General features: G+C 34.5%; 1 protein-coding gene and 1 long non-coding RNA gene across 3 annotated transcripts; one reads left to right on the top strand and one right to left on the bottom strand.

Annotated features, from left to right (window-relative positions):
• The first annotated feature begins 458 nt into the window (after positions 1-458).
• Positions 459-995, top strand: LOC141619081 (uncharacterized). Its single transcript, XM_074436113.1, has one exon. The coding sequence runs from the start codon at positions 459-461 to the stop codon at positions 993-995; it is 537 nt and encodes a 178-aa protein (XP_074292214.1).
• A 5,758-nt stretch (positions 996-6,753) lies between these two features.
• Positions 6,754-9,893, bottom strand: LOC141623775 (uncharacterized). Of its 2 annotated transcripts, XR_012533626.1 has the most exons (4): positions 9,691-9,893; positions 7,969-8,069; positions 7,283-7,406; positions 6,754-7,187 (listed from the first exon to the last, which is right to left on the bottom strand). It is a non-coding gene; the product is annotated as an uncharacterized LOC141623775 (long non-coding RNA). The 2 variants fall into 2 exon arrangements; XR_012533625.1 differs by having other exon boundaries at positions 6,754-7,406; positions 9,691-9,868.
• Between the last annotated feature and the right edge of the window lie 2,684 nt (positions 9,894-12,577).

Here is a 12,577-nt window from a genome sequence, read left to right as displayed (position 1 = left end):
AGGTTCAATTCCTACATGAGCTTCTATTATCAATATATGTAACATAAGTGTTAATTTATCAAATAAACAGTGTTATTATATATACGAAACAATGTTACATTATCAAATAACTAGTGTTATTCTTAGCTAGCATCACTTTGTTCGCTCCCCCATGGCGTGGGAAATCGTGTGCACCGATAAAACCGCAGTGGGGCTAGGCATTGTTAACACCAGTGCGGAACGTGGCCATGATTGCTAAATATACATGGTGGTTAGCCTTTGTAAGGTCGACCATCTATGGATAAAATGGGTTAGCCACGTTTATATCAAGCAACGAGGATTGGAATAGCTACCAACCTACTATGAACTCAAGTCGGACATGGAGACAAATTTGCAAAGTCAAAGATCGATTAAAGGGGGTATGTGAATGGGACACAGGGATCTAATAATGGGAGATATACTACGGCTATAGGATATCAATGGCTCATGGGAGACCCCGAGAAGAAGATCCGTACCATGTGGTCTGGAATAGGTTGGCTTTACCTAAGCACAATTTCATTGCCTGGTTATATGCTAAGGATAGACTCTTGACTAAGGATAGATTGATCAAGCATGGGCTACTTATTGACGGGAACTGTGATATCTGTAGTAACGCTATTGAGACAAGTGAACATCTGTTCTTCTTATGCTCTTTCAGTAACAGATGCTTGCAGGGGATAGGGGACTGGCTGGGTGTGGACATACCTGAGCATGGTACTCTGGACTGGTGCAGGAAGCTTAAAATGAAATCCTTGATGAAGAAGCAGCTGATCATAGCTGCAATCTTGGCTCTGTACTACCACGTCTGGTGGGTCAGGAATAAATGCAGGAAGGAAATGGTGCTACCTCACCCGCAGTTGTTTGTCATAGGGCGTGTTCAACAGCTCATCCGTTCCGTGGGTAATCGTAAATTATGGAATACTAAGCATAGAGTAGATAGTGAATGGTGTACTAAAGTTGATATTAGAATGCAGTAGTGAGTTATAGCTGACTGACATCCATGTGATGTGGTTGTGCTTCCTTGTAAAACAATGGTCTTTGTACTTAATTGTCCTAAAAAATCTAATAAAGAAATTAACATTTCACCAAAAAAAGCATCACTTTGTTCGATAATTATTGTTACCACATAGAACAACTAATGTTACTACAAAGTGTAACTAGTGCTTTATATATGTTCGTCTATGTGGGGCTCGAACCCACACCATGTGCAATAACACATTGCTCTACCTTTTGAGCTAATAGACGACAATGGCCAAATCCGATATGAAAGTAGACAAATAACAACTTATACTCGTAGATAAGAATTTTTTTCAACCCAAACTAGCACTAACAAGGCTCGGTGAGTCGGTGCATGTGTAGCCCTTTTCGGTATAGTAGAAAACCTCTCTTTGCATTCGGGTTAGTCCAATGTTAAATTACATATGTAAATGCCTTAAAAACCGTTGTAGACAACTAGCTTTTGAAACTCTCATTGTTAGTAAAAACTCACTAGCTCGAGATGGGTTTTCTTTATTTTCCTCAAAACCTGCAGCTTATTCACCGGATGATCAAGTAATTCTCATACATGGAGTGCATAATAAGAAACCCTCTTATTTTAGGAGTAAAAAAATATATCGAACACCTTTCCAACAGACTTAGTCCACTTACGGTACCCTTGACTCCTGTAAATAAATCACCGAGACGTATCACCTTCATCATCTAAAACAGGAGCAAGACCGATAGTTTATGCTACCCGAGAAGGGATACCGAATTCGGATCGATTCATTTGGCATACGTTGAATTCGTAAGCCTATTAAGCCAAGCTCTTGCATAACTGCGAAAGATTAGAGGTTGATCAATACCTCGATAAAAGCCGAAAGAGAGAAGATTTCAACGAGCGGTTTAAATAAAAACAACTCACAGGGTGAACACAAGAAGGAATTAGTCCAAGATCTTCACCACATGCAAGCATATCCGATGAATCAAGGAGGACTGGCAAAGTCTTGAGCATTCTCGCGCCAAAGGTTTTCTTGGCGATGGAAATAGTAATCATAATATAATCTTCTTAATACATTTTTGCTTTGTAAGAAAAAAAAAAAGAAAAAAGTTATGAATGGTCATCACTCATCATCATGGTGTTGAACATCACGATTAAAACTATCCAACCACGCTCAAGAAATGCAACATTGATTTCTTCTCTAATTCACGACAGTGCAACACTACATACTACGATAATTTTTAAGACTTATCAATCCAGATAACACAATTGTTTATGTCTCTTCCTATCTCTCACTCAAAAAAGTCTTCCGATTTTTGTCATCCCTTTTTTTTACGCTTCTCGCTTTTTCACTACCGTGCTTCAATTTTTCAAATACCGTGCTTCAATTGAATCGAAAGTGATAGTTTATGCTACCCGTGTGGAAGTTTCACTACCGTGCTTCAACATACATAGTTGCAAAGACCAGGAGGAGGCCCAGATGGCATGTACGTTGATTCACGCTCACTAGCAAGATGTTGAACTTTCTGGAATTCTTGTAAAATTGCTTGAAAATCTCGAGCAAGCTTAGCATCTTCTAATTTTTTATTTGCCTGGAAAATTAAGATTTAATAATGAGTTTCAATGGTAACTATTTTTTGACCATAATGAGTTTTAAATACATGAAACAAACTGATTCAAACAACTCAATAACAACCCATAGAAGAACAGAAATCGCTTCTTCGTGATAAAAGGCGTAAAAACATATCAAAGACTGAGGAAATGAAACAAGCATCAGAAAAAAAGCACATTACGTCTAGCTAACTGACTAACCACTATGGTGAAGGTTGAAGTAAAAGGAGTCCAAAGTTGCTACAACAGTATTATCACCAAAACTCTACAGAATATTACGAAATGTCGCCTTCATAATGACCTTTCTACTCCAAGATTCACAACATTAGCTCCAAGATTCACAACATTAGCTCCAACATTCACAATTTTAGCTCCAACATTCACATATTAATGTAATAAACATCAGAAACAAAGCTACAATAACGGAATTAACCTCTGAAATGACTAACAAATCAAGTAGATTAGCCTAGAAGACAGTAAATTGATTCAACACAAACTAATTGATACAACACAAACTAATAAACTCTTTTCGGCAACAATCGATTGAACACTCAAGCAACAACACGTTTAAAAAGACGAAATAGCTAACAAATTTCATCAAATCTCTGAATATGAAACACGTTCTAAAGAAACAAAGAACAAAGAAAAAGTCGAGTAAGAGGTATATGTTCACAAACCTAGGCATTATGATAAGCATTTCATAATGAGTGTTTCGTCAAAAACCTAGGTTACATAAAATCGATCATAACTAACCGTGAACAATAACACCAAACTTAAATCTGGGGCGTAATCGAAGCGAGAATAGAAACGCAAAGAAATCGATGAAGTCAAGTGAACGAAAATAGTAAAACAAGAGCAAAACTCAGTAATTAAACTAATTAAATAAGATTCTAACCAAAATTTAATAGATTAAGCAACAAAAAATCGAAATCTAGTAAAGAAAAGGAAAGAAACATACGAGAAGCGAAGAAATCGATCAAAACCAGCACAAACATTAGCGAGAATCACTAACTAAATGAGTTGATAGAAGATTGAACAAATTAAATAAGTTGATCGAAGTTTGATTGAAGCGGAATGAAATCGAATGAAAATTAGGGGATCAAAAATACCTAGATCCGAAAAGAAATTAGGATGATGATGACGATCAAGATCTGAGTGGTAAAATGGAGATCGAAATGCGAGTGAACGGCGAAGACGAGCTGAAGAACACGAGTTGAAGAAGAAGAAGAGTAAAGAGAGAGATGCGACTGTGCGAGTGAAGGATGTCGAGTAAATGAGTGAAATGGAAAGGACGAAATGTGTGTTTGATGGGGGTTTTGTTTGGGGACACGTGGCATCATCTAGTACATCTGTATTTTTTTTAATCTGACGGTTTAGAAGGTGTTCAAATTACCTCACCCTAAGAAGGGTGCCTCACATGATTCAATCTCTATATGTATATATATATATATATATATATAGATTATATAGATAGAGTATATAATTTTATAACTTAATTAGTCCGAACAAATTACCATCTATAGAGTTATACTCCCTTTGTTTTTTTTGTATGTCTTCAACACATTTCGAGAGACATTTATTTTCTGTTCAATATCTCTCAAATAAGAGATTAAATATCATGATATGTATACTTATACAAAAAACATTTTTCGTATTAATTCATTGGTATAATGTTTATAATTCGTGAACACATATAATTTTGTAAATGTAAGCCAAAAAGTTATCTCGGAAAAGGAAAACTTCATATATATAAAAAAACTAAGGAAGTAGATGAGAGTAGCACATTTTTTTTCCAAATTTATACTCATTTTCTCGGACGAATTGGGTTATTTATATATAATTTATATAATAAAGTATAAAAGTTTGATTATTAGTGTTAACCGGGAAAGGCCAAGTTATTCTTGAAATGAATGAATGAAAATTGAGCTATTTTTGTTAAATTTGTCTAATAATAATCGATAATAATTACATATATCGTCTAACATTTTTGTCACAAACTTATTAATTAAATTTTATTTAAAATATTTTAAAACAATCGCGTGAATTTTCACGGGTGTTACACTAGTCTATCTTATTTTCCAACACTACTTCCTCCTCATACAATTTTTTTTTATATTTTCACACAACAAAGAGGATCCTCTTACTTCTTCTCTTTAAATTAAATTATACTTTTAACTTTCTATAAATAAATAAAATAATTTATTAATACTCCAGATAGAATATTATGGATGGGTACTTGACGCAAGGGTCAAAGTTCTTCTTCCTCTAATTTTAGAGAAAATGGAGTACTTTCTCTATTTAAGAGGATGATCTATTTTTTTACACAATAGAGAGGACCCCTCTTAAAGAAAAGAGAGTACGAAGAGGAGGGTAAATCCTCCCTATTGTACATTCTCTAAGGGTATTAGTGAAAAATGCCATTTTTATTTTATACTAGTTTTTTGGGCCCGGCGATGCTCGGGCTGCAGCGTCGAGTATTCCGAAAGGATCGGCTTTGATAAATGAGGGCTAATATATGTAATATATATCGAAACGGTTTTATATACATACATTTACATATACTTCTAGAGGGTGCATGTTTCGACATTTTTTTTGCTTTGTAGACAGAAGTTAGCACTGGCTTAAGTAGCATCTCGAAATTTTTTGCTTTGAACTTGTTGGAACATATGCACCTACCAGAGCCACGCTACGAAATGATGTTTAGTCCAAAATTTGAGTTTTGCGGGATGTTCTCGAAAGGAGGCTATTATGGCTCGTTAACGATGAAGTCTTCATATGTAAGTTTTCAGTTTAGGGGACAATGAAGCGATATAATTGAAGTATAAAATAGGTAAAAGAAAAGGGTTTTTTAATAACTACTACCTTTGTATTACCATGTTTTAAGAACTACTATCAAAATAATTTTCGCTTAAAAACTACTACCAATAAGTTTGAATTTTTCTAAAAACACTACCAAATCTCATCCAAACTCAATAAAACACAATCTCAGTCATTTATTTTTGAATTTTCATCCTAAGTTGTTAATTTTATCCCTTAAACTAGTTAATTTGATGAAGTTTAAGTAACTTTTTTACCTTAATTACGTTAGATAGGTGAATTAGATGAAACTAATTTAAAGTGATTTTCCCCCAAAATGATTGGCAAACGATAGAATTGGTAATGCTAAAGGGATAAAGTTTACACCTTAAGATGGAAATTCAAAAATAAATGGTTAAAATTGTGTTTTATTGGGTTTGGATGAGATTTGGTAGTGTTTTTAAAAAAAATCAAACTTACAGGTATTAGTTTTTAAATCAAAATTATTTTGGTAGTAGTTCTTAAAACCGTGTTGTATAAAGGTAGTAGTTATAAAAAAAAACCCAAAAGAAAAACCCATAACATACAGTTTACATTATTGAGTAATAGCAACTGTGAAAATAGGCAACCAAGCAAAACAACTGAAATGGACACATTAGAATCCAACTGTAATCAACAAATCCATCCAAGCTTAAATAAGACACCAATAAAAAGCTGGATAATTATAAAATAAACACAAAACCTTGCAAACGAGTAAGACAATATTACCTAAAGGTCACACACAATGTCATCTTTGTACAAGCAGAAACAAATATCATGGAAAGAACATTGTATTAAGACGGTATTTGTATCACGTAAATGATGCAGCTCTTACAAGCAGTGTTTTCAGAATCGCGATTCGATCCAACGATTCTACGATTTTACGATCCAAAAAAGCTTGACCGATCCTGGATCCTACGATTCTATCATAGTTGTAGAATCTTACGATCCTATTAATTTAAAAATTTCTAGAGATGGAATCATAATACGATCCTACGATTTTACGATCCGATTCCATAATAAAATAATTAATACATATTTTTATATAATGACACCGTAAAACCCAAATTTCGTGTAAGTTGTTCATACAATGATACTAAAATCATTAATTACCAATATTTTATGAATAAATATTAATAAATAAGTGTTTTGATTTTCAATTATATGTTTTTACCAAATAAAAAATTATATTTAGTGAGTTTGCAGAATCTTGCGATTCTACGATCCGATTCTACCGATTCGATCCTACCCTCCCCATCGATCCAAAGTAGAATCCCGATCCTGACAACATTGCTTACAAGCGAGACATACTATGCTATTCACGCGGCTGCCAACTCTTATAAGCGACCCGAAAAGACAGGCAAAGAATTGTTCTTGTATCATGTAAAGACTCTTTTATTCCGATGCTTTTTGTGCAAGCATACACATACATCCATTACAACTCTGAAGTGCAATTTTATAAACGTATCACCTCTTCTATATAGAGAAACATTATTCGTCATCGGTGCATCGATGGTAGATAGGTTTTCCCTTATTCTAGTAACAAGGGAGTCACCGTTGTGGGAGAATTTCGCTTCGCCACGTTGTTTACCGTATCTTCTAATCTAATCATTTGGCATAACATGAACAACTAACTCCAGAGGCGTATTCTGTGCTTCTTCGTGTGGAAGCAAATGATGTTCGCTCTCAGGCCACTGAGAATTATATGTCGTCGTAGGAAGAATATGGCGACTTCCATATCGATGAACTAAACAATTTGCATTAAAGTTGTGAGTTCTCATATCTCGATCTGTTCCAATATAGGTAGCAAGAAGCATGATAGAGTGAAGGACGACGGCATACCTTTGTGTTCTGTCCGACATTGTTTCAATGCGCATTTCTGAAAACTTTATAGCGACGAACATAAAAAATTTAATTGCTGGGAAATTTAGACACAAAACGTACGGTACTGAAAAATATGTTCGTCCTGCAAAATCGAAGTGTTATTTGTTGAAAACTGACGAGAGCTATCTGTAACTAATTTCTGTCGGCAGCTTTCAAGTGGTATTTGTTGTAGGTAAAATAGCACAGAACTACAGGATGGCCATAAATGTCGATAATCTTTATATCATAATACTTTTTGTTAGAAATATTGCTGGTATCATAATACTTTTTGTACAAAAAATTCCATTGAAAGCATATACTGACATATTTATCATTAATTTATGTATATATGACAACTTTTCAATGATATTCCGTTTAAAATATGACTTACGTCTTTGAAACCTCCGTGTCGGGGTGTTTTAAAATTGTACATCATAGCTACTGATGTGCCCTCCAGGTCTCAGACTATCAGGTCGCTGAAGTTAGAATCTTATCCTATCTTACTCGTGCATATGCTTTATTACTCTTTTGAAACTAAACTTTAAAATTAGCTGACCGGTAATTAAAACCTTTAAAAAAAACGCACACATAATCAAAAGTGGCATGGTCGTTACACCGAGACTGAACAAGGGAAAGTCCATATTAGATAAGGCACATATACAAACCTGATTGCATTCAATTCGGCAGAGAAGTGATGTTGAAGTTATGTCACTCCAGACAAAAGTCCTAATTAACGGACACTCCAACCTCCTAGAAACTTCTACAGCTGAAATAAGAATTACAAATGAGGTAAATCAGAAATTGAACACAGGCAAAATAACAATCAAAACAACATGGCCTAAACGCGGATACAGTCTTTTAAGAAGACATATAACACGACACTGAAATGTAAGGTAACGGTAATTACAATCACAAATAGAAGGTTAGAACAATATGAAAGCCATATAGGAGTAACTAAAAGAAACGAGCACCCTGCAGCCTCAAACTCAGGGCCGTCTCAAGAAAAATGGAGGCCCGGTGCAAAAAAAAAATGAGGCCTCAAAATTACAAAATCAAAGAATGTTTGCGTAAAAATATTAACACAAACTACAAATAATTTGAAAAGCGGTTCTTTCGAGTAATTTTTGTTTTTGAAGAAAATTCTTCTATCAAACTTTCATAATCGACTTTGATCTCGGACTCTTTGTCCGTGAATTAAAACCGTTAAAACAAAGACTTTCATAATTTACTTTCATCTTCAACTTCCTATTTGTAAATTTGGAATGATTATGACTTATGAGGAGGAATTGATTTGGAATTATTTAAACATTACAAAAGAAACATTAGATAAATTTCTGGGAATATTAAAGAGCAATTCTAATTTTTTGGGAAGGAAATCAATTACCTCATATTTTGGGAAAGAAGATTATCACAAAGAGGAATGGGATAATCACAAGTTACTGCTGACTTTAGTGCGTTTAATTTTTATTTTTTTTTTCATTTATATGGCCAATATGGGTAATGCTGAGAATTGGGCCCCAAAATTTTGAGGCCCAGTGCCATTGCACATAGAGCGCTAGGGTTTAGACGGGCCTGCTCAAACTTTCATCGAACACTATGCGATGTACAACTCCCAATATTCGTATAAAATTGGAAAAAATAGCTGAGCATACCAGGAGTACCAGCTGATTAAAAACAACTTGGAAATGAAAAACAAACATAGTATAAGCAAAAGGCTCCAGATTTAAGTTTTCAATTTAGGGGACAATGAAAGGATAAGCTATAATTGAAGTATAAAATAGGTAAAAAAAAAAACATAACATACAGTTTACATTATTGAGTAATAGCAACTGTGAAAATAGGAAAACTAGCAAAAGAACTGAAATCGACACATTACAATCCAACTGTAATCAACAAATCTATCAAAGCTTAATTCAGACACCAACAAAAACTGGATAATAAAAAAAATTACCCAAAACCTTAGAAACGAGGAAGACAATATTGCCTTTATTGAAAGACAAATTGGAATGAGTTGTTCTCAAATAAGTATTGATTTGTGGGTATGAGTGCACATGTTGACTGAAAGCAGAGCGACGATGGAGCGATGGAATAAAGAAACAGGAGTGTTAATTTAGAGATATGTTCGGAAATTCAAAGGAGCATACCACAGTAGCGTACAATGAGAAATAAGTTACACTCTTGAAAATCGAGGATTGACTGATATAATAATAGAACATAAAATATGATCAACTGTAAACATAAATCATCTCCAAGGAAATTCATCAAACACTTGATAAGCAGAATAGAAAAAATCCTATATTTGTAATCTCATCTGGAATTTCGCATAGAATTGTAACCATCAGACAATATCTCAACATCTAAAATAATTAACGTTTATGTTAACTTACAATCAGACGAAAATATGTACTGAATGTTGACAAATTTTCGAAGCAAAATAGAATTCCTGGAGTTTTGTAGATGTGGAAGATGGAGCAGGGTGAGAACTGAGAAGCTGCTAGATTAATTACAAGAGTGTATCATATACCTTACCGATGAAGCAGGTTGAGAAGTATGAGGTGAATTTGAAGAGTGACACATTAAAACACGTGTCAATTTAAAAACGTAATTTATTTTCGTAGTACGAATTTTACTCATTACAGTACATTTTACATTAAAAATTCAATTTGATACCCTTTTGCTAAAAACAAGCCCTAAATCAATTTCCCTCAATTCTTATCCCTTCAACCTCTTAAATCTATCAATTTCTTCACTAATTGATGAAATTTGAAGGCAGAAAACTGTGTAATTTGTCAACTAATCACTAGTGAACAAATTAGTGGCATCGTAGATAATTTGTGAACAAAATCAATAAGCTTAAGGAAGACGACTAGTATGCTTCATAATAGATAATCAGTGTCACTTGCGGACAAATTACACAAATTAGTGGCATTGTAATTCGTAATAGATAATCAGGAAGAAATAGTGTACTCCGTAATCAGTAACAAAATCAATAAGCGTAATTTAAAAACCGTGTAATTGGTCCATGATAGTGTCAAATTGTGACGAGTCAATAGGTTAATGTTATCACAATAAACATGCTTGATACCGTGTTTTAGTGGGACTTGTTGTAATATACCGGTTTGCACTTTTGGTTGTAATTTTAGAGCCTTAGCTTATAACTTACCAAGGTGAAGGAGGAGACGCAAAGGTAAGCCAATGGAATAAGTGCAAAGTTAAGAAAAGTAAGCTAATGGAAGATTTGATGCCTTGGCATAGACAAACAAGAGCCAAAATGAAGAATTGAAAACTCGGTTTCACAAGGGTCAACTTCAAATGGATATATCTCGAGTTCTAGAGCTCGTATCGACGCAAGGCCAATTGGAGGTGAAAGCTTGTGATCTTAGCTTTCCAACGGTAGGTCACACGCCTCGTTTGTCCAAGAAACGAGAGAGATATGGCCTTCGCAAGATGCTGCTGTCAGTCTGAGTGCGCAGCCTGCGCATATTTGTGCGCAGCCTGCGCTTCTACGCGCTGCTCTGGATTTCGCAATTCTACTTCCGTGTTTTGGGCTTTCTTAAGGGACTTAACCTAGATTCTCGTGCCTCCCTATATATATCTAGAATTTTGAGATCTAAAAGGGGGGACTCCTACTCACATTCACCTACCATCATATCATCTCTTCTAATCTCATTTTTAAGGGTTTAAGCTTGTAGTAATTTAGAATACATTTTGGATGCAAAGTTGTAATCTTTCTTTATTTCTTTGGGTTTTGAAGACTATGGAAGGCTAAATCCTTCCCTACTTGGTGTAATCCATTGCAAGTATTCCATCTTTATCATTGTATTGACTCCTTAATCTCTACTCTTTCATTTATTTCAATTTCTAAGTTTTAATGACATGATGAATGTTTTGTTGTGAGAAGTAATTACCCTTGCCTCTTTTACATTCATCTATTGCTTGTTGTTGCAAAGTTGCTTACTTTTGTAATAACTTGTTGAAGCATCTCATAATTGTTGTTATCTTGGTTTAAAGTATCAACCTTTGTGAGTAGAAATTGATTGTATCATAGGATTTGTTGGTTTAAACATATCTTTGTGGTATCCCATTTACTTTCCTCTTGGTTTTGTTCTTCATGCTCTTGGTTACAATTCTTACATGGTTTAATGTTAGAATTTGTTGTTGAAGTAGGATTATCATTGTTGGCTTAGATAGTGGTAATCACTTGCTTGAGGATTGTTGTTGGGTAAATGAAAACTAGAGAGAAAAGAGTCTTGCTTTGAGAAAAGTTGGAACTTGTAGGATTGCACCAAGTTCTCTTAATTATTGAATCATCTTACTCACCAAGTGTTTGTTGTATTGCTTGTTAGACCAAGTTTGCAAATTTTACTTTGTTCCATGTCACCAATCAACTCAAAAACCCCCTTTTTCACGTTCCTCTATTGTTTACCATTGTGAATAACCATTGTTTGTCTATATCTTTGTCATTAGTAATCAATAGTTTACATTTCAAGTTTTTAGCTTAAGAGACCTTCTCTTGGGACCGACCCTTACTTGCACTATATTACTTTATCATTTAGAGTAGTCTAGAGTTTAGTTTGGCTTATAAATTGTTAATTTGGTAGGTTAATTCTAGTATTTTACGACACCTAGTTTTGCCCTTACCAAATTTTGGCGCCGTTGCCGGGGAAGGGCAATATAGCTAAAGCTTGTTTTTGAACTATTGGTCTTTAATTAGTGTAGTTAGTCTTTGTAAATATAGGACTCCTTTACTTGCCTTAGTTTGTTTACTTCTTTGATTTGATGGCTACTCGTTATTGTCGCCAAACTCATGATGAACCATTTTACAAGTTTTTTAATAGAACGAAAGAGTTTAACTCTCTACGTGAATACCCTTATGAGATGAGAAAGCTTTGTAATGTGGTATATAATGGGTTGAATGAAGAAACCTTGTTCCTTACCGATAAATTGACTAATCAAGAATTTATTGGCAATGTCTATAACTATGAAGAGAAGTGGAAATTTTTCCTTATGTTGGCTATTGCGAGTAAAGAATTGGAGTTGAGAAATTCACTCCCTAGTGTAGCATGTGAGGCTATTCATGGTGAGGAGCCTCAAATTGAGGGATCGTTGAGTGAATTAGTTGAGGAAGTAGAACATGAAGAGGTTATTCACACTTTAGACAATGAGTGTTTTGATGATGGTTCCTATGATAAAGAGAATGATCTTGAGTTTGAAAACCCTCCTCCCCTTAATCTTGATACGAGCTACTCTTATAAAGAGTATTGTTTTTGGGAT

This window comes from Silene latifolia, chromosome X (assembly GCF_048544455.1).
Source record: "Silene latifolia isolate original U9 population chromosome X, ASM4854445v1, whole genome shotgun sequence".
NCBI classification, from domain to species: Eukaryota; Viridiplantae; Streptophyta; class Magnoliopsida; order Caryophyllales; family Caryophyllaceae; genus Silene; species Silene latifolia.
This window is presented reverse-complemented; position numbering and strand designations above follow the sequence as displayed.

What these genes read in the sequence shown, in the direction of transcription:
- LOC141619081 (XM_074436113.1), top strand. Translation starts at nt 459, where the DNA reads ATGGCTCATGGGAGACCCCGAGAAGAAGATCCGTACCATGTGGTCTGG.